This window comes from Epinephelus lanceolatus, chromosome 4 (assembly GCF_041903045.1).
Source record: "Epinephelus lanceolatus isolate andai-2023 chromosome 4, ASM4190304v1, whole genome shotgun sequence".
Taxonomy (NCBI): domain Eukaryota; kingdom Metazoa; phylum Chordata; class Actinopteri; order Perciformes; family Serranidae; genus Epinephelus; species Epinephelus lanceolatus.
This window is the reverse complement of record NC_135737.1, coordinates 16,246,520-16,269,325: the sequence shown is the minus strand read 5'-3', so window position 1 is coordinate 16,269,325 and position 22,806 is coordinate 16,246,520. Positions and strand designations below refer to the sequence as shown.

Sequence of the window (22,806 nt, the reverse complement as noted above, 5' to 3'; positions counted from 1 at the left end):
AGTTTCGTTGTAGCGCTTGATGGTTTTTGTGACTCCACTTGGGGACACATTTAAAGTTTTTGCAATTTTCCGGACTGACTGACCTTCATTTCTTAAAGTAATGATGGCCACTGGTTTTTCTTTAGTTAGCTGATTGGTTCTTGCCATAATATGAATTTTAACAGTTGTCCAATAGGGCTGTCGGATGTGTATTAACCTGACTTCTGCACAACACAACTGATGGTCCCAACCCCATTGATAAAGCAAGAAATTCCACTAATTAACCCTGATAAGGCACACCTGTGAAGTGGAAACCATTTCAGGTGACTACCTCTTGAAGCTCATGGAGAGAATGCCAAGAGTGTGCAAAGCAGTAATCAGAGCAAAGGGTGGCTATTTTGAAGAAACTAGAATATAAAACATGTTTTCAGTTATTTCACCTTTTTTTGTTAAGTACATAACTCCACATGTGTTCATTCATAGTTTTGATGCCTTCAGTGAGAATCTACAATGTAAATAGTCATGAAAATAAAGAAAACGCATTGAATGAGAAGGTGTGTCCAAACTTTTGGCCTGTACTGTATGACATATAAAACAGTAAATAATCATAATATTCCTGTTACCTAAGTAATGCGAGTATCACATTTTAAAGTGTCATTAAATTTGATGAAGCATAATGACTTGTTTATGACCTGACAAAGCTTAGACTTGGGACATGACTTTGGACTTGAGGGTCAAGACCTGGGACTCCCATGTGACTTTCAAAGCAATGACTTCACCCCTTCTTTTGAAGAAATATCTACAACAACACAGTAAAACTCATTGTGTTTGATCTCTGCCACATGAAAAATGAGCAGCTCACATGAAAAGTGCTGAACAAATGTCTAACTTGGCAAAAAAAAGACATTCTGGACCACAGACAGCTTCACTGCGACTCAAAGGGCTTTCGGCTCATTCACTCATGTTCACCTTGGAAACAGAGACTGCACAAATGTTGTGCTGGCGTCCACAAATAAACAAATGACATGGGTGAGCGGCACAAACCAACAGAACTGCAGTCCATACACAAACCACTGAGGCCAAAGAAGTTCCAGCACTGCCACAGCAACACATCTCAGTATAGACCAGAGCCCTGGCATATATCTCATACTTCTTTTTGTAAGAATAAAAAAATGAAAATATATGTTTCACCAAAGAGACTAAAAACTTTAAGGCAAAAAAATGTCCAGAGAAGGCACAAAATGGAAGAGACTGTTCAGTCAGTGAGGCTGTATTATCCTCCTTCAGATTTTCTTTACCTTCATCTTGTCTCAGAAAAAGTGGTTAGCAGCACCTTCTATTCAATGCATTACAAAAGAAAAACTAAATTTAGAAACGTGACATTTGAGAAAACACAAGAAAGGAGTCTGCTGCTGCTGGTTGTTGCAGGGCTGTGCTCCCCCACACCGCCTTATCAACTTCAAACTCTTGACTGCTTTGTATAAAATACTCCCCACCCACAAATATTTCACCCTCCCCCAGTGCAACCACTGTCTGCATGTACAGTAGTATAAAAAGCTCTTTTACGGCATGTCTTACTGACTTAGTATCAACTTAACTTTTTTTTTTTTTTTTTTTTTGACAAGTCTCTCAAGTGTGTTTCGGCAACTCAGCACAAGAAACACATCATACAAAACAGACGAGTGAACAAATGTGAACAACTCTGAGAACTCAACCACTTGAGACCAGTTTGTTTATGAACCAGAAACTAAAGATATTAGATCCACTGTAGCTTATTGTAAGGTATTATCTACAGACTTTGTGTCATGTGTTGCATGTAAGTAAAGGTATGTGCCTTAAACCCACAGTCTTAAGTTAAGCTCTGCTTCACTGAAAACCAACATGATGTCCGAAAACATCATGTATGGAATCTAAAGACCTTGGTTGTTGTTTTCATTTTTGCTGACCAGAAATAGCCGTGAAGATGGTTTCATTTTCCCGCTTCACCAGTCCTTCACACATTGTCATTCTAAGTGAGCTGACTGTTAGACCACTGATTTTAAATTTGGCTCGAGGGTAAAACAAGCTACACTGCGTGCTTGAATAGTCACGCATGTGTGGCGTTTAAGTCATTATATGAGGGAAAGAAAAGCCAGCTGATGTTTGTTTACAGGTTTCATGCTCAGATACTGGAGCATGAAAGTCAAAAAAGGGTGACTAAAAATTTTGGATGTGGTTTTAGCGCTCTGCACTGATGTAAGAGCAGTGAGTAGGGGAGCCAACAACACGTGAGACACAAGTTGATGTTAAGAAAAACCAAAGCAGCAACAGCAAGACTGTAAAGCTGATGGAGTGCAGCTCTTCCTGTCAACACAGAGACTGGTGCTTCATGTTCTTTTAACAGAAACACTGTGGGTGATTCTTTGTCTTGAATCACAGATAAGTTGATGGAGAGCATACAAAGCACTTACTCATCATGTCTATGCTTAAGTACAATTTTACAGTACTTGTACGATCATCTCAATTTTATGTTACTCTATACTTTTACGTCTCTTGCTCTGAATACTTCTTAACTTTTACATAAGTTAAAATTTGAATTATATTTAATTGTCATACTGCTATTTTAATTAATTAACGAGATCAGCTGGGATCAAATTAATTCATAATGCTTTTGTCACAGTGTAGGGGGGGTTGTTTGTGGCAGATTGCCAGTTACCGTTGGCAGCTGTGGCCACTTCCTCATTTTCCATGTTAAAACTGTTTAACTTGTGTGTCAGCTATGTTGAGTAATGTGTGACAATGTACATATGTTTAGTCTGAGGCTTTATTACTAACATACATATAATAACATATTAACTTGACTGACTGCCTGACTGCATACTTTACTACTACAAGGTCCCTTGTTTAATAAGAGACATATGAAAACAAAGTGAAATCTATGTGTTTTCTGGCAACTGTAATGTAAAATGAAAGGGTTTAAAAAGCCAAAATCACCAGAGAACCTTACACAATAGTCTTCTGTGCTCTGTTACAGAGTGGGAGTTACCCTCGAAGCCATATGCACATAAATTTAACATCATTTGTTTGAGGAGTAGCCATTAGCTGGAACCACGTAACTGAATTATTGTCTGTAAGCTGCTGATCTGGCTTTCATCACCATGTGGCCAAACTGTCTGTTACGGCTCAGCATTCTACAAAGCTTATAATGTCTTAGCTGAGACTGTATGAAAGTAGAGTCTCAAAAAACAGTTTTAAATATCACTACAGACCAATTATATTGGATTGCCTTATATTGAGAGGTGTTCCTGTTATTCTGACCACATCATTGATCTTCCTGGTAGGTATCTAAATTCTGGAAAAAGCCTGACTGTTTGACATGACACTGTAAAGTTGCACATCATGAAATAAACGGGCATATGTGAAGTATGACAGGAGCTTCCTTTCGCAGGAAGGCTTTGCAAGTGTGTGTTACATCTCAGTGTGCAAACATGAGTCAGATTGTATTACATCCTACACGTTGAAATCATTGCCTCCACTTCCTGTATTGATTACACAGCACTAGTAAAAAGTAAAAGTTGTGTATCAAGCATGTTTGTTTAACAAGTAATGCAGCAAGTTTTATTTGTGTGCACCACACAGGGATGCACTTTACCCCAAAGTTTAAAGTTAGAGCAACTGCAAAGGTAAATGAAAGGTCAGTAAATATGTTTGGTTAAAGCACGTGATTGCAGGTTGAGGCAGATGTGAAAACCTCAACATGCACTATGGGTACTCAGCAGGCTGTGAGCATAGAAATGCCTGCAAGATATTCAAGTGCAACACGCTGCCCCCCCAAAGGCTTAGAGCTGCTACTGGTAAAACAGAGATATCACAGTTAATGTCTGTAGCATTTGCTTGAATATTTACTTCAGCGTTTTACATTGTGTATGCATATGCATCAAGGCTGTAAATAATTTTACGACAGCCCCGCCAGTCATAGCAACAACATGTTCATGAAATTACGTAGTTACTCATTTTAATACATTTTAGATTATCAAATGTTACCATAAGAGCTGCTGTCAGCAGCTTACAGCATTTTCCATACAAAATGAGAACACACAGGCATTTTTTTATCAAAATGTTTCCAAAAAAAAAAAAAAAAGTCAACAATTGGCTTGTTAAAGTAAAAGCATTGTGTTACATTCTATTCAGATGGATCTAGAGATTTAATGTGGAATTATCTGGTAACTACATTTAAAGACCTTGTGGTCCTATATAAGACTATAAGGGGCTATATTTAACAGTCAGTTGGCAATTACACAAAGCCAGCACTATTTCGTTGCCACAAGGTGCTACCACAGGAGAGATATAAAAAAAGACTTGTAAAAAGATCCAGAAGTTTGCTGCCAACTTACAAACAATTAAAAATAAACAGAACAATAAACAACCCAACTTTTGTAAACATACCAAATTGCAATGAAACACAACTGTAACATCAGCTGCGCCTACAGTGTAATATCACCGACAGGCTGCACAGGAATCAATATGCTTGTTCAAGTCAGACACTGCTCCCAGCTGCACAGAAAGCGTTAATCTGAGGACAAGTAAACATGCAATAGGATGTCCTTATCTCTCATAACCGTCTGCACATTTTTATATCAGCCTGCTGACGGTGGCCAAAGTAACTGTCTACGACAAAACAGTGCAAATGAGTGTCAACACAAATATCAATCAGTAACCATAAGTTTGGATGGCAAAGATGAATAGCTACAGTATAAAATAAAGTGGCAAAATTTAACGTTGACTTATGCAAGAGAACAGACATCAACATTGATCAGACACAAACTATAGTTGTACAGAAAAAAAGGTGACAAACAGAAGAACTAAGAACATTTTTCCGCATTAAATACTACTTCTCATTCCAGAAAGTTTGAGAATCAAGGCTTCAATGAAAAGCAGCACAACATGAAGGGTCAATTCCTCGCTACAGTACGATATATGCATTGATAATTTATTTTACTAACTGATAAAGAGCAGTGTGATAAAAAAAGACTAACATCCCAGCGCCTTATATTGCAATGAATTATGTTTAGCATACAGCATTCCCAGGTATCCTGTCTGAGCTTCTTGTCACTGTGAGGTTCCCCACTGAATTAGCCAAGCTTATTGTCACTAAGACAGAGATGACAGAAGGACGACCACTGTGGCACATCTTTCTATTCAGCCCCTACACTGTCTGCTCGTGGCTGACCCGTGTAGTGTAACCCAATATTTATGCCCCAAGCAACTACTGTGTTTGGGCTTGGTTTAGAGCGTTAACACAGAGGCATCAGTTAGAGGGTGAAACCTTAAACCATTCACCTCTCCAGTGTTAACATCCCCACCAACAAAGCTTTGAAGTGCTGCTCAGCCGTTTGTTTACTTTGGTGTCGGGTCGACATTCAGGATCTCAACGAAGAGAGACCTCATCGTGTTGGATCCATCACTACAGGGGCGCTCTAGTCAGTTTTTGAAGGCCCCGTATCGGCTGGCTTTACTAATGAAGTTCTTGAGCAGGTCGTGGTCCATGTCTGCAAAGGCCTGGGTCTGCGTGACAGCTGTTAGGTGGTTGACACAAAACTTGAAGCAGAACTCCTCCAGGTCCTAAAAATGAAGAGGGCTGTCTGGTCAGTGCTGAGGAGAATAACTGACTAGCTACTGAGAAGGCCCCTGCCACCATGGTGCTTGACTGTGTATCAGGGGCTATAAGCTTACCCGCGCCTCATACTTGACAGCAGCAGAGAGTAGAGTGATGGCGTTCTCCTCAGAAATGCCTCTCTTGATTGTTTCCTGGCACAATCTCTTCAGCCTCGTCTCCCGGTAGAATGTGGCCAAGTCTAGCAGCCCTGCACACACAAGAGCGACACACAGATGAGCGTGTTTACGGCTTCTACACTGACTTTCAGTGTGCAAGGGACTCTGGTCGACGTCTGGGCTTACCAATAGCGTCCTCTGGTGGCAGGTTAATAGTATCTGTATAGAGGTATTCCAGAAAGGCTCGGTACACCAGGTATGAGAACTGGTGGATTTCTATGGCATCCTCATCTGTTTCATTAAGCAGTGCACGAAAATGCTCACATCTGGAGAGGGAAGAAAAGGAGCAGACTACATGAGTGACACAGTAAAAGACAACACACCAGAGATTTAGCATGTGTCAGCCTATTTATCACAAATGTATACTAACGCTTCTGCTATTTTGCAAAAATCATGCTGTAGTGATTCAAAAACAATACAAGCACTCAAACTTGGGGTGTCACGACGTACCGGTGTTGACAATAACCATGATATTTAAAAAAGTAAGCTGAAATCATGCAAATAATACACATATGATTGTGTAAATAATCATGATCCTCCTAAATCATTTGTTTGTTTCTTTCTGTTCTCATATTGTCTTCTTCATATTGTCTTCCTCTCCATCACCCTACACTCACATTTTGAGTGTAATTCATTTACCAGAAAGACACAAAACACACTATAAACAAAGTTAAAGATGAATTCGACTGGAAGAATTTTTTTCAAACTCTCTATAGATATGGCAACAATAACATTACTGTGATTTTTTTTTGGCCACAATAATCATGTAGTGAAAATCTGATATCATGCCAGCTCTAACTCAAGCCAAGGTTTGCATTCATGTGTTGTCAGACTTATACAATCATTGTGAGGTAACGCAGTGCATTCTGCAAATGCATTATAAAATTACATTATCGCCCAGTGAAAATGAAATTTGCAGAAATAAAATGGGGTTCATTGTGATTGATTAAGCAACTCAAGCAACAGCCTGCTAATTAATTATCATACTGTATGGAAGTCAATGGAAACGGCGGCTGCTTACATGGAAGGAACAATATCTGAAGCACTACAGTGTCATTTATAAAACATTAAACAGTAACATTAAGTGCACATAATGAAGGACGTGGAATTTGCTTAATCACTGCTATGCTCTTATAAAATGCAAACAGGTGCACTCAGAAACATTTCTTCATTTGTATTCATGTTTGTAATCATTGTGTTTAATATCTGACTGACTTGGATGTAAATCATGCTTCCTCTCCAATACAGTTTTATCTGAATCCTACCGCTATGTAATTTTCCCAAATAGTTTATAATTCTAACCTAGTATATAGAACAGAGATGGGGCCTTTTAAATATACTGCAATCCAAGGGTGCAGGGTTTGTCTCAACATTGAAAGGGATAAATATGAAATGTAGGGTTTGGGAGTCCTTCTCCAAGAAAATTTTGAGCATCAAACACTTAATTGTTGCATTCTGGTAAATTTTTATGCACCAATTTATGGTGTTAATGTCTTTAACTTTGTCATTTGTCAATGTCCTTTTTTATTTGGGGGGTGTGTGTACACATGTTCTATATACTGAGGGGGATGTGTCCTCTGCGTCCTCCCTGAAATCTACACTTATGCTGCAATTGTTCCTGCATCAAAGTAAAAAAGGGGAAATATTCATACACTGTTATCTGTTATCTATCTTCTTTGTGCCACGTGGCACGTAAGGCCTGATATGTTCTTTTGATCTAACTTTAAATTCACTCTTAACGCCACAATACACTTCCCGAGGCAAAGCAAAGGCACCTTGCCAACAACTATAGCCCTCAGTATTTTTCCTTATTTGTTCCTTCTGGTCCTCTCCATTATAAATACTGATTACCGTTTTCCCTCACTGTTTATCTCTACTGGCTCAAAACACTGCCTCCTTATCATTTCTTCTCAGGACACGGTTGAACAAACAACTGAGTCTTCATTCTCGGGGTGCATCTCAAACGTGTCATTTGCTTGTGATCTTGCCAAAGCACACGTTTCGCTCTAGTGCATAGTCGTGTGAGAGTGTGCCCTAAGGTTGACATCGCAGACAGTCTGGCTCCTTCCTACTGACAGTGCAAAAGAGCAAGGGACTGGAATGCAGATACTTTGTGTCCAAGTGTGGTTATAAAAAGAAAAGCAGGAAACAAAAGGTCTGTCTTTGCTTCCCTGTGACATTAACAGGAAAGACGAGGAAATGCTGTCTAGCAGATGGAGTTTAAACATAGGCGACAAAGCACTCAGCAGGTATATGTTGAATTCACGGTCATAGAAACATCAGTGTGTTTGCCATCATGATGGCTGCACAATTAGCTACATCATTTTAAGTTTCTATAATTAACAATTCTGCAAAATCAAAGTGTGTTTCTGTTCCCCCAGAAAACCTGACTGCGGTACTCCAGGCGCCTTCATTACTCATGACCAAGCATTACTTCTGAATGTGAAAAATAGACTCATGTGACCAAATGAAAGTCAGGATGGAGAAGTAGGCTGCTCTGGTGAGGAAGAAAAGAAAAGAATCTCTTGAAAAAGGAGTCAGGCAAAGAAGACAAGAGTGCAACAGCCAGACATCCGAGAGGAAAACCTGGAGACGATGTTTCAGTTCCTATATAAAAGGTTAATTGCACGTGGGATTGGGTTAAGAGGAATCACAATAAGAAGAGATTGTAAACAAAATTAAATACTGTGTGTGAGAAATACAGCACAAAGTGTTTGCACACACCTCCTACTCAAAATGTCATGTGATTGGATGGAAAATGTGTTGTTTTGATTCACTTTTCAAGACTTCCATTGAATTTTCAAGGAATCTATATTGCACTGATTTTTTTTTTTTTAATCAAAAAGCAAAAAGTAAATCTTAAGCTGTAAAAACTAAAATGTGTGAGGATAATCAGCGAATCACAAAATAATCGCAATAACCAAGTAACACTAGTTCACATTTTCACTTTGGATTGTGAGCGCCCTTGTTCTGCGTACCTGATTTTCAGCAGAGCTTTGTGAACATGGATACACTTCCCATCAACCAAGAACTTCAGATCGGAAATCTCTGGACTGTCGAATTCCTTCTTCAGAGACTGAGCAACAGTCAGGTAGTCATCGCCATCTGACAAAAAAAGGAGAAAAAAGGGACAATAGTTTTTTTTTTAAAAGAAGGAATAAATACTAAAATGTTTTATGCTGAATGAGGCCGGCCTTTTAAGCAAGTGCTAAATTATGTGTTATATCTATTTTACATTCCTGAAGCAACTGCCATATTTCACTGTAAAGATAAGAGCACATCTGTGTACTGTATAAAGTATGCAAATACATTATTTGATTAAATCCCATAAATTACAATTAAAAACTATGCCTATTTGATGTGTTTCTTTTGCACTTAGTAAGTAATGCACTTTGAATCACCTGATGATAAAATGTGCTTTATAAATTAACTTGCTTTGTCTTCAGACGCTGCAGATATGACTCTCTCTGGTGCATTTTGTAAGAAGGAAATTCTAGAGAATCACACATTTAATTGGAGTCACTATTAGTTCCTCAAGCGCTACAGTTGAAAAAGTAACAACAGACATAAATTTGGCTTGTTAGTGAAACAGATTTTCAGAGGGATTAACTTTACAAAATGGAGTGTGAACAAAAAAATAACAGTCTCAAAGTAACATGTTCATGCTCCTCAGTTTGAATTCAAACAAGATCAATCGGTGTACATATGATTGCCTGATGTGGAACAGGAAACAAAGACTTTCCTGTTTATTTCTCAGTCCACTTCCAGGAATTTGTACCATGACACATGTGTGTCCACCTACCTCTGACCAGTCATGGGGTACATGGGACAATGTCAAATGGTTAACAAAAAAATCCTTTATTATTGAGGTTGTTATTGGAAGATAAATATTTTTTTTAAACTGAAGAAGAGCCGAAGAATTTCTACCATACCCTTACCTACTGACAGGAGGTGCCACGTGACTGCTGGCGTAGCGAAGCAGGCAAACACATCGTCTGTGCTGCTGAAATGAGTGAGGTGAGGGCTGGCAACAGCCTGACCTCGACACTGACCCCACATCAGAACCTGCCCGCTCTGGGTCTTGGCAGCTGATGTGTGGCTGGTGTGACACGCTGCCACCTCCACCATCCTAGTGACACAAACAGAATGCAGACCTTAAAGTCAAATACATAGCCTTCTTATACAGACTAAGATATATACCTAATATGGCTAATTAGGAGGCAAAGATGACATTCTATCACAAATAAATATAAGCAGATTTCCACAGTGAGCACTACTTCTCTAATAAAAACAAAAACCAATCTATTATTACTTTATGATGTTAAACTATTTGTGCCTTTGAGGCATTTAGCGACTAAATTTCTCAGCCTCTTGTGACTTGTGATCTTAGTGACCTGTTGTGGTGGCAGAGAGGTGTCGCTGCTAAATGAGGCTATGGTAAAAACAAAGTACTGACCTCTCCTTGTCTATGTTTATTAGGGTGGGGACAGCTTGGTTGCTCTTATTGCCTGTTCCCAACTGCCCATATGAGTTGGCTCCCCAGGCGTAAACCATTCCTTCATCTGTAAGTGCCAATGTGTGTGCATATCCACAGGCAACCTGTATATGGAAGGAAGAGTGTTAATTAAGCTGCATGTTAATTAAGTAAATTATTAAAATCAGAGCTTTGTGAGATTCATCTCTCTCTGGGCGCTTACCTGGACTATGTTGACACCTTGGAGAGCAGCTATTCTGCATGGGGTCTGCTGATTTCCATTGTTGCCCAAACCTAGCTGTCCATTGCAATTGTAGCCCCAGCCATAGATCTACAAACAGGGGACAAATTCAGACCATGCACACACTATATGAAGGCATTGGTTGGCTAACCTTAGCTTTAGCTTTTACCTGCATGCATTTTAAATATGGTAAAAAAACTGACATATCAGCAGTTTATTTGCATGTTCTCTCAATTTCTTCTTCGCATTCTTTTGGTGCAAGTATGTATATTCTGCGACGTCCAAATTTTAAGAGACACATTTACTATAAACTGTGATAAACAAAGTCTTCTTGGAGAAAACAGCAACTGCATGCATGCATATTTCTGAAATATCTGCAAGAACATAAAATAATAAACCATGCAATCTTATGTTTGTATATTTGCATGAGCCAACCCCCTTCAAAAGAAAAAATTACGGACCGCCAACTGCCAAAAAGTTGACCTACTGAGAGCACTACATCACTTGTTTAATGCTTAACATCTGCAGATTGGTGTGACCCATTACCTCTCCATTGTCCAGCACAGCCATAGAGCAGAGCTGCCCACAGGCTATGTTTACCACAACTTTGTTCTGCAGGCAGCTGCTAACCCGGCGTGGCGTCGGCTGGTTGGCAGTAGACCCTGAGCCTACTTGGCCGGAATTGTTGTAACCCCAGGCGTACACCTAAGCACAGAGATAAAAGTTCACTGTCCAAAGAAACACACAGATTAGGCAGAAAGAAACTCACAGAGGGGCACAACTGACCACAGGTTACCTCTCCATCAGTTGTGAGGGCGATCGTGTGGTGGGAGCCACAGGCCACCTCCGTCACTCTCTTGCTAAGGAGGTTGGTGGACACCAGGGCGGGGGTCAGTCCGTGGTTGGTGGTCCCATTGCCCAGCTGGCTGTAGCCATTGTGGCCCCAAGCAAAGACCTCTCCATCTACGTAACAGCAGGTTAACTTTCATTAGTGTTGTTTCAGTGGTTAATATTTTATTAACAGATTAGAAGCAGTCAAGTTCGCATGATATAAAGCAGAGCAAAGACTTCTGGATAAAGGGCAAAAACCTGCTCATTCTGAAATCAACTAAAGGATCTTTTAATAAAAGAACTGGCACTTGACAACGAGCAAATCATTGATTATAATGTTTCACTTTTGTACCAAGACACACTGTCCAGTAAATGTCAGCATACTATCCTGTCACTTATAACAGACAAGCTGCCTTGAGCTGAAAGTCTTACTAATTAACAGAACATTCAGCTCCTACTCATCTGAATACAAGCGCTTAGACTCGAATAACTTCTTATGTTTTTGCACTGTTTTGTGATAAATTAGGTGATATTTTCTAGTGTGTGAGCAGCAATGACACAGCATCATCATGAAACTTGACCCTAGACATTTGCATGCATCATCTTGTTGTTTGTGGTGTCATTCCTATGCATCCTGAGGATGTGTCCCCTCAGGGACAAATAAAAGCTTTCTGGACTGGATTACCTGCAGTAGCGATAACCACATGCGGTCCTGTTCCATAGCTTAGGGACACAATCTTCTTTCCACACAAGACATCAATCCGGCGCGGCTCAATAGTGCTTTGAAGGTCTCCGAGCCCTAAACAGCCGCTGCAGTTGGTGCCTAGAGCAAAGACCTGCAGAGAGACCAAACATCACTGCTAAAATGGCACTGATATTCATAAAAGATGCATAAATGGTACACCCTGTTGTTTACTGATAAATATGGACACTCCAGTAAACACAAAATATTTGGTGAGATGACATATAAAACTATAAAAACTGTTTTCAGAGATACTTCTTCATCTGATTTCCAAAAATGTTTGTGAGCTATATGAAATTACGTCAACTTCAGTGTGAACACAGGTTAGTCATACTGTAATGCAGCCCACCATTTTAGGTGGAATCCACCAAAGAATAGATATTTTTTACTCCACAACTGACTGCTCTGAAACACAAACTGTTTGGGCCACAGGGACAAACAAACCAGCGAGAGTAGCAAGATGAGGCATGCCCTACACCTTTCCACAGGATAAAAATGGAGCTTGCTTGGGTATTAGGCCTGTGTGGCTAAAGATAGCCTCACTCTATCTGCTTATCCCTCTGCCTGGAACTGCACCCCGAATCAACCACAGAGTGAGAAGCCTGCAGCCTTTTTCTATTCTCTTCAAAATAGACAATAATCAAACAAATATTTTGAAAGAAGATTAAGTCTATCAAGTCTCGCAACACATCTCCACGTCAACAGGAGGATTAAAGCACCCATGCTCAAAGTGTTACCTCGTCATTAACTGTGACATAGAGAGCTTCATTTGCAGCGCTGCCAAAGACACAAGCCTGCCGAATGAGCCGCAGTTCCTCAGGTGGAAGGAGCGCAAAGACTGGCCACTTCCCCACGTCCAACATACTTCTCAGCTGTTAAAAGAGGAGAAAACACCATTATACAGATATGAATATGAGTTCCCTGGAGACTGATTTTAAAAAAGTGCATACAAAAAATAAAAATGTGGGAAAAGGCCTGAATGGAATGATAGGAATCAAAAATAGCTCATTAACATGTACATGTTTCTTTATCTAAGCATTGCATTTTGAGCATTATTTGAGAGCAAAATGCTGAGTCACAGACAAGCAACAATAAGGTGAAGTTGTCTTTTTAAAATCATTCCTGCTCTGGTTAATAAATTCACGTTTTTCATAGCACAGTTATCAAAAAATGTCAACAGCAAAAATCAGACAAAAGAAAGCAAAACTAGACTGTTATATTATGCCAAAAGGAAACTACACTAAACTGAAAATCAAATATTCTCCAGTCTGTAACAACAAACACTTAAAGTAAAAACTGAGAGGATAAATTATCTACAAGGTTTTCTGTGCTTCAAAAGTACCCAGCACTGAGCCCAGGTTTGTAGACATGCACAGTATGTGTGCTGCCTGAGGTAAAACCCATTTACATGTGTACTGACAGAATGAGTGAAGTCCAGGTCATGTCACCTCAACATGTCTTTGCTCTTTCATATGTAAAGCCTAGTACAGTATTTCTTGTATGCACTCTTCTGTTTTAGCTACATCATGGTGGCAAAACCAGCCCACACAAATCTGAAATGGGATGCTCAGGCCTCTGTAGTTAATGGATCACATTAATCATCTTGACTCTGTTTTTTTCTAGATCAATACATGCTCCTTGTGTAAAGGTGCCTTCCTCCAAACTCACATTAGACTAGGTGAAAGAAATAGAAAGGGAGTGACGTGTTGAATATGACTAAACATTACGTAGCAACTCTCAGCTGAATTGTAAACACCAGGCGTGTAAACATTTGACTCTATAACGTAATTAACAAACTTCAAAATGTCAAAACGCACTTACAATGATAACTGCCATATCTTACAAAACCACAGTTGTCTCACGGTGACCAATAACATAAAGTTGCGTTTAGCCTGAACCCAAACCTCTTGAACATCACCCCTCCTCTACCTCTTTACTGAGATGTCCAACATATCAACCCAACCTATGAAGAGGAACCACATAAACAACTCAAAACAAACACGGCATGTTGCGTTGCTAAGACTTGCAGCCTGGGTTTACAAGCTAGCAACATAAAAGTTGCTAATGTACCGGTAGTTACATACATTGCCGGTAGTCTAACTATCAAACGAAACTGTCCAACACAAAACTATTAAGCTAATTATCATAAGGAGTGTTGTTGCCGCTGAGAGCCGCTGACGGTTCAAACTGTTGACGTTACCTTGCTGTTGTTCTAGCTAGTGTTTCGTCCTCGGTATCGTTTTCTAATCACTGAACACTGAAACATTGAAAAGTTGTCTGCCAACATATTGGCGAATCAAGCTGCTGATGGGGTCATCTCTGGAGTCTGGTTTGGAGCTAGCTTCATATCAGTTGCTGTGGTTGCACCTTGTAATAGTTAGCTTTGGTCGCTACACCGCCGACTGAGAAGAAGAAACACAGCACCAGTGTACTTCCTGTACTCCCGTGGTGCGTTTACTGACAGTCGGAGGTGGGAGCTTCTGATGTCTGTGATGGGCAAAAATAATCATTACTACTAGGTAATTATTAGTACTTTTTAACATTTTAATCGTGTTTTTGTAAGGCAGCTATCTGCATAACAATGCGGAGCAATTTGTTAACATTAAATCTCCAAAAATGTATCAGTTTATCTTGAATATTAATATGGGTGAAAGTCATAAAACAAAAATCAGCACTTACAAATAAATGAGGTTAATGTATTTTCATCTGTAAAGTCACATTATTGATTGATTGTATTGTAAAAAAAAAAAAAGGAAGGAAGTAACCCTATATTCATTCTTGATTAAATATAAATTTGAAACCTTTAGGGTGATAGTAGATTGGACACATTTTGTGCAGCGTTTATAAGTTGTATATTGTCCCACTTACATTGATTTAAAAAGCATAACATTTAAAACCTGAGACTAAACTACACTGTTTATTTGGGGAAATTGATATCATGTAAAAATTAACAATATTTACAGTGGGTCCTGTTTACATGTCCTCAGATGCATCTGATGCAGGTGGCTGCTTTCAGCACAAGTTTTCTAGGCTTTCATAGCTATTTCTCTGACTAGATGTCTCTGTGCATCTTCCTCCATGTCAGTCCTCTTCAACCTCCAGTTGGTACTCTTCTCACCTTGGTTGCATTATCTAAAGCAGACAAAGTCCAGCCCAAAGGGATTGGAGCCAGTTCAGGGTTTAGTGCTGGACTAAGCAACATCCTGACAGACATTTTTGGGGATCGTCATTTGAAAATACTGCTTTTAATTCATATATAAATATACATTTTGTAAAAGTCGTTATGCTGTCTTTTTTTCTGTTCTACTGGTGTGTTTGAGATGTAATAGATCGGTCATGTTTCACTTACCACTCTGGTTTCATTTCTTACAGAGTAGGCGTGGAGAAAGGTTTTTGTTCTTATCTCAACCTTAATGTGGTCATATTGTCTGATTAGGTGAATGCAGAAAACGCCCAAATGACTAAGAGTCTCATTAATCAGGAAAAAAAAGTATTTAAAACAAACAAACAGGACCAGAAGTGACACAGCTTATGCAGCTCTAATGGTGGGTGATGCCAGAGAAAAGGTCATGCTGTAAATGCTGTAAAAAAGTGTTTATTATTTTTGGAACATCAGTTTCAGCTTTATCCTCAGGTTTGGCTCGACCTTCATCTGTGCTCAGAACTGAATGCTGATGTTCATTTGCATTTTAACATGCATACAGTTAGCATGTTAATGATGGGTTGGTAATTTGCTGGTAGCAGCATGTCAGCATCAATACATTTATATTCAGTGTGCAGCATATAATAAGGTAGTCTTAAATGTTAGCCTGTATTACACAACCCAGTTCCACTACCCTGATCTCACTTCCAGTTCTCTGTGATGCATGTTTGTCACAGCACTGGCACTACAAGCCCTTTGATTGTGAAGGATTAACCACAAAATCCACTGATGTTTCAGGTTACAAATCTGATCCAAGTACTTACACTATTACAGTGGTATAACTTTCCTGCCTTGGATTCTTTAAACATGAAACCAAAGATCTGAACCAATCTGTATCATGAGAGATGCATTATTGTACACAAAATAATGACATTTTAGTTTTAGCCTTTTCCCACCAACAAAACTCATCTCTTCTTTTAAAAAATATAGCTTTTAAGTAACTCTGTGCCTACAAAGGACTTAAGTGGACTAAGTAAACAAACATGCCACTTTGTTTGAAAAGCACCCTCTCTCTCTGTGCAAACTTGCACTGTCATCATCAGCATCCTGTCTGGAGTATTGTGTTCAACAAACCCTTGAATGCTCCTTGTGGGAATTTAAAACCACAATTAAGCATAAGCAAGAAGGCGTTTAACAACCTGAATAGGATTAAAGTATGCATGACTTCACAGAATAATGAATGTTTTTGGATAATGACTGAGTGTAACTATGACACTGAAATGTTTAGTTGTTACACATTACTCATGAAACTAGGTTGTCACCTACGTGGCAATATAGAAACAATACAAAACAATGTAGGAAACAATACAGGGAGGAAGAACCTGCTATAATAGTTGGAACTGAACTGTAAAACTGCATCAGTGTAACTGTGTCAGGAATGTAATACACTGCAACCAGCAGGTGGAGCCATGGATAGGATAGTCTTAGTGCACAACACATTGCACTGTTTTTTGCCAAAGCTGAACAGACCACTGACATGCTCATATTTTATTTGAAGATAAATTCATATGTGTCAGTAACTATAAATTGTGACTTAAAAAATAAGCTGAGAGATAACTTTTAAAATATGTACTTTTCCATGTATGCCTTTTGATGAATAAACAGTGGCCCAGTCAGTCTATATCAGACATATAAGAAATGTATGCATGTTTTTATTTCTTGGATAAAATAAAGCATATTATTGATATAAATCAGTTTAAAGCTACTAATTTAAATGCTGTCCCTTAACCTGTTTCGGGCTTGGATGTAGTTTAACAATTGTTCTGTAAATCTCAAGGATTCAAGGATCTTTCATTGTCATTCACATCACATTTACATGCAGTGGAATGAAATTTCGATTCTCAGGTCTGGTATAGCCCATGTAAACAATACAAATATATACAATAAAGTAAAGGGAAAAGTAAGAAGGCAAATATAAAAGGTAGTAAGGGCACATAAAGTGACAACGATTTGGATCTGTAAGTGTAAGTTAGAGTTTGTCACTGCAGCATATCATGAAATATACAGGGTGTCCCACAACAAAGAATTGCTAGATACTAGATAACAAGATAGACATATAGATATGTATGTATAGATAGATAGATAGATAGACTTACATACATACATACATATACATACATACATTTAGATACATAGACACATAGGAAGGAAAATTAAGTGTTCGGCACCATTAATGGTGCACTCAACAGACAATATTTTATGCTATATGAAACTAGTATTATCACTGTGTATCACTGTATTCCGAGTGAAATTCAGGACATACTCAAATGTCAATGTCTGTCATACAGTTTTGACAATTACAGACATATTATAAAGTCAAATTCTTGAGACTTGGAGAATTTAGTGGGAGTGATATGGGAATATTTTATTCAATTAGAAATGCAGGGTTGCAAATATATTTTGACTTAATTTATTTCCAATAAAGTAGTTTACTTACTCATTTGAATTAATTACAATTTCCGTGCAAGAAACATGATAGAGATGAATGAACAGCAGCCAAGAATACCCTTTAAAGGTGATATGACGCTGTTAAGGTGGACCGGAAATTTCCAGTAAGGAGCTGGTCAAGGTGCTGTGTCGTCTGGAGACCACTGTGGCTCAGCAGGGCAGTACTGAACCTGGCAAGGTCACATACACGTCAACCAAATGTGTTTCTCTCGTTTCACCACATAGACATGTTTCTTTGCATCTGACTGAGTGAGCAAACCGATCACAGACACGTCAACCTTAAGGTCCTCCTTAAAAGTATGAAAATGTAAGCAGATAGATGAAGTAAATTGTAACTGTACGGAGCACAGACCACCTGCAGACTACAAGCGAAATTAAAACAACGTGACAATATTATAAATGTTTCTCTTTGTTATCTTGGAATTTGGGATTCGTCATGATTTGCTGTGACACGCATGCGCACAGAGCCCTGTGAGCGATGGCGAAATTCCTGACTTTTATGCGAGGAGCAGGGTTAGATGGAAATTTATCTCGATAAAACTGGCAATTAGGTTGTCATTATCGATACTTAGCATCGTCACCGTCGCTCGCTAGTCACTCGGATCAGTTTTAGGTGCAGTCAATACGAGCGACAGTCGTTCATACTACGAGAAAAGCACATCTTCATCTTGCTAACTATTAGCTAGGTAGCATTAGGTAGCTATTACTAGCATGTCACATTTTGCCTTGTCTTGTGTTTATCTAGGTAGCTAGCAAGGTATCCGTCTCAGGTGTTGCAGAAAGTAGCAGGTCACCGGAGCTCGCTGACGTGAAACATTTCGGGAAGAGCTGCAGAGGAACCATCGCTGTGCATCGGCTTGTCAGTCAAGACTGCTGCTGCTGTGCCGACTGACTGAGTGAGTAACATTAGCTGTGCTATTGGTAATAACCCACTTATGTTGCTCACAGTCTATGGTGTATTAGCTGTGTCTTAGGGGGACTCGAAATAAACTCCAAAGGTTATCGTTAGTGAATTAGCTGACTACGATGTTATGTTGCGGTTAGATAACCAACAGCTAACGTTATGACATAACGCTAAGCACACACACCTGTAGCGAGAGTAAACAATTGTCGTGGCTGCAAGGTAGCTAACCTAGTTAACTTAGCTATGGCAAATAAGGAACATTACCTCTGAGCATTGACTTCAGTGTTGTTAGTGTGACATGTTAAATATAACTGAGCTCATGTTTGTAGTTGCAAAGTGAGGCAGAGACAGGGTTAGCTAAGTGGGTAACGGTAAGGCTAGAGCAAATACACGCACTAAATGAATAACCAGCTGTTGGCCCGTGTGGAGCTGGCTAGCATAGAAAAACATTTCCCCAGGTGTTCCAGCTAAGCCACATTACAGTGTTAGATAAAACCTGCATTCATTTTAGCTGGTATTAGAAACTGACAGCCAAAGTTTTTATATCATTTATCCACGTGAAGCCTGTTCTTTTTGTTAATCATAATTATCCATCTGTCAATGCTTTTATCTAACACTAACCATGAGGAATAAACAGAATTGTTGTTTAGACACAATGTCCTATTATCCTACCCACTCAGGGTCTTTTCTCCCTTCTCACCAAAACTGTAACTGAAAAACAGCTGGTGTGTCCTTACTGACTGCTCCCTTAGCCACAGTCAAATATGTACAGTCAACAACAGATGTTACCACAATTTCGATATAGAAGTAACTTTTATTGTGCTTCAACAGGAAAGGCTGTGCACTGCCTTTATTATAATGCAACCACAGCCTTTTTTAACAGAGCGTGGTGATTTCTGATATTATTGTTGTTGATAATTTTACATTTACAGTAACATATTTTCCTACAGAAGATACAGGAGTCAAGAGTGTGTGTTCATATTTTAGTGCCAGTAATGTGCCATTCATTCAGCCTCCACAAATAAGTCCAAGTATGTAATAACTGGAGTATACAAAACACTTAAAAATAACACATTCACACCAATCAAATGGCATCATGTTTAGAAAATGAATGATTAACTCTCAAATCTACATTTCCAGAATGACAATAGAAAGCCATTTGGGGCTTCGTCAAATAGAATGAAGGTGGTCAGGACTCAGGAGCAGATGTTAAGATGATCGTGCCTGTGATCAAGGACCCCCTTTGTTACTTCTTGCTCCTGGCAAATACATGTTAACTCGAACATGAATTTTCTTCTGTTCTAGAGTGATTGCAGTGATGGACTCAGAGGCCTAATGACCACACAAGGGGCCTGCCATCATTTAGTGCCCACTAGTAATACTAGGCTAATCACATCTCGGCCCTCTACTGCAGCAGTAGTCCCTCAAACCCAGTTCATTGACCATCACACTGTAAACTGACTTGCTTGTTTAAGCTTAAGGAGGGGAGGGACGAAAGCCAACAGATAAGCCAGATCACTGTGAGGTTTAGAGGCGCATGTGCGAGATTGTAATTAGGTTCAAGGACACATGTTACATTTCCCTCATGGTGTTCTGTTGGGTTTTTTAGACTGATTTTTTGCTAGCCATGTTTATCATGTATGTTTTATCACAAATGGTCAGTCCTCAGTGTGGCCCCTTTGGACTTTTTAAGTCTTATATCACTGCAGTGTCTTAAAAGGCACTGTATCTCCCCTGGAAACTCTCATATGAGCTTATATGTTTAGTCCCTTTTGGTTAATTTGCTATTTGATTGTTTGAATTTAGTAGACATTAGGCTATATGCCTCCACGGTTAGTGTTTGGATATTAATGTTAATGTGAAGGATGTGAGCACACACTGGACAGCAGTGTTTGTCTCTGGCTCCCACATCGTGACATAAACGTAGCGTTTGTTTTAATCCATTGATAGGATAGTTGGTGGTAGTGTTATTTTTTAAATATTTGTTCTTCTTTTCTGTTGTTTTTTCCTTCATACCAAGACAGGTTTGCTTGTGTATTGGAGTGTCATAAAACCAACCAACCAACCAAACAAACAAACAAACACTGTCTTTAACTTTGAGGAAGGGAGATCTTTCCTTTTTTTTGACTGAACAGTGGCATCTTAACAACCTTTTTTTTCTGATATTGCTGTGATTTATTTGTAGTTTGCATCACCTCAACAAAAATGAGATGCCATGTAAGCTGAGCATGCAACATGTAGGAGAGACAAGTACCAGGAGCAATATACAACATAGACTGCACAATGGCACAAATGGGAGTTTCCAAGTTAATATCTAGTAATAGAAACGCATCTGATGAACCAGCTTTTTGGTTTGTGATCAGGCCTATTTAGTGTGTGTACAACAGCTGGTTTAACCTGGCTGCTCATTTATGGCATCAGAAAATATCTTTCAGAGTCAGCAGCTGGGTTGCTGTACCAGATAATGCTCCCAGTGCATGACTGGCAGTGGAAACAATGGATGTGTTTTCAAATTAATTATGATGTGCGTTAAATTCCCACTCAGTGTGATTCAGCTTGTCACAACGTCTTTACTGGAAACAGTTATGCATTTGGAGGTTATTTGCCTCATGCCTGATGCCTCGTATACTGGAGCAGACAGCATTTTAAAACACTAAATATAAAAAACTTTATACATCATAAAACTGTGTAAAAAATCACCAGTACTGGAGGATGGCAGATTTATGTGCCATTGCAAAACACTTGCATCCAAATAAGGTTTCCAGTATTTTAAATTCAGTAATTGTTACAATGTTATAGTGTTTGTAAAATAAATGAAAAACAATTGTAACATTGCAGTAAGTTGCTAAAGATATTTCATGGTGATCATCGTAGTCCTCTCAGTTTGTATTGATGAGTACAAATATCCCTTCATTTATCCTTTTATCTATCCATTCTCCATTTTCATTAATACTTAAAGCCACACATAATAATAAAAAGTTCCCAGAATGTTACAGTTTCTTTGTTGTATTGTACAAAATACCTGCAGAAAACTTGAAGATATCATACTTATATGGTAAATATAGTAAATATAGTTCATCATACATTTAACATACATACATAAGTCACATCCTTAAATTGTACACATTTAGGTGATGATGTGCTTATACTCTGTATACTTAGAGAGTGGAAAGAGAAGCCACATCCTGTGGACATTCTGGGTAAATGTAGTTCTCAGCACAGGTCTAATGACTGGCTGGAAGACTCAACACGATGACACCACAAAGCTTTGTGGTATACTTTGTACATTTGGATTGATCGCAGTGCCTTTTGTTGCAGAAGTACCTCTTCAGTGGTGTGAATGAGGGAGACATGGCAGACCACACCCCACCTCTGGAGTCCGGCCAGCTTCTCAGCCCTGAACTCCCAATTCTGGCCTCACCACCACCCCCAGCCATGGTCAACGGGGAGGGCCCCCAGCAGGTACACTCAGACCCCTCTGCCCTCATGTCTCTCTTCTATTAGTCACAGTTGCTGCATCAAGTCTGTTATGCCTAAATTGACTTCTAGCAATCTGCCTTGTAATTACAGTTGAAGGGATTTGTTAGAAGTGGTGCCTCTGGCTTATTTTGGCCTCAAGTCTTTAGTTGTTGAACTGAAAATGACGCCATAATAGGTTGTGCTTGCTTTTTTTGTGTTTGTCAGAAATATTTGTGTAATTTCATGCAAATCACAGGAATATTGATTGTTTAAAATGCACCACATACATGGACTGAATCAGTACAATTGAGAAATTTTAGCAAGTGCACTTAAAACACTTGAGCACTTACTTAAGTATTAACACTAGAGGCAGTGACAAAGTGTATGGTCTGACCAGCACAGTAGGGAAACACTAATGTGGTATTTGGCCTGAAATGTAGTCCAGTGGAGGCTAGAGCCAGGGCTGTGTGTGTGTGTCAGGCAATAAAAAATTCAAAAGGTGTCTAAAGCCCTACATGTCAAGTTGTTCAATATAAAGGCTGCGTGTGAGTTGTTTTAATTTAATACTGTTTGATTAATTTATTTTATATTTACCTTTTGCCTTAACTTACTATAGCAGTGGAATGATCAAGATGGCAATATCTCAGACCCAACTGTACAAAAAATGTTTTACTGTTGTGTTGCTATAAACTCAATCTGATTTAGGGTTGTCACT

At 39.1% G+C, this 22,806-nt stretch overlaps 2 protein-coding genes across 2 annotated transcripts in view; one reads left to right on the top strand and one right to left on the bottom strand.

Annotated features, from left to right (window-relative positions):
• Positions 1-3,956: 3,956 nt before the first annotated feature.
• rcbtb2 (regulator of chromosome condensation (RCC1) and BTB (POZ) domain containing protein 2) lies at positions 3,957-14,488 on the bottom strand. Its single transcript, XM_033632239.2, has 12 exons — positions 14,279-14,488; positions 12,816-12,950; positions 12,022-12,172; positions 11,302-11,468; positions 11,052-11,210; positions 10,488-10,595; positions 10,247-10,389; positions 9,729-9,919; positions 8,769-8,895; positions 5,917-6,056; positions 5,692-5,822; positions 3,957-5,580 (listed from the first exon to the last, which is right to left on the bottom strand). The coding sequence occupies exons 2-12, from the start codon at positions 12,939-12,941 to the stop codon at positions 5,440-5,442; spliced, it is 1,584 nt and encodes a 527-aa protein (XP_033488130.1). The 5' UTR covers positions 12,942-12,950; positions 14,279-14,488; the 3' UTR covers positions 3,957-5,439.
• A 3,688-nt stretch (positions 14,489-18,176) lies between these two features.
• Positions 18,177-22,806, top strand: part of fndc3a (fibronectin type III domain containing 3A) — a 49,488-nt gene continuing 44,858 nt past the window's right edge. Inside the window, exons 1-2 of the mRNA XM_033631209.2 lie at positions 18,177-18,624; positions 21,951-22,094. Of these exons, the coding sequence (XP_033487100.1) occupies positions 21,984-22,094 (111 nt within the window). The 5' untranslated portion in view covers positions 18,177-18,624; positions 21,951-21,983. The remainder of the gene's footprint in view (positions 18,625-21,950; positions 22,095-22,806) is intronic.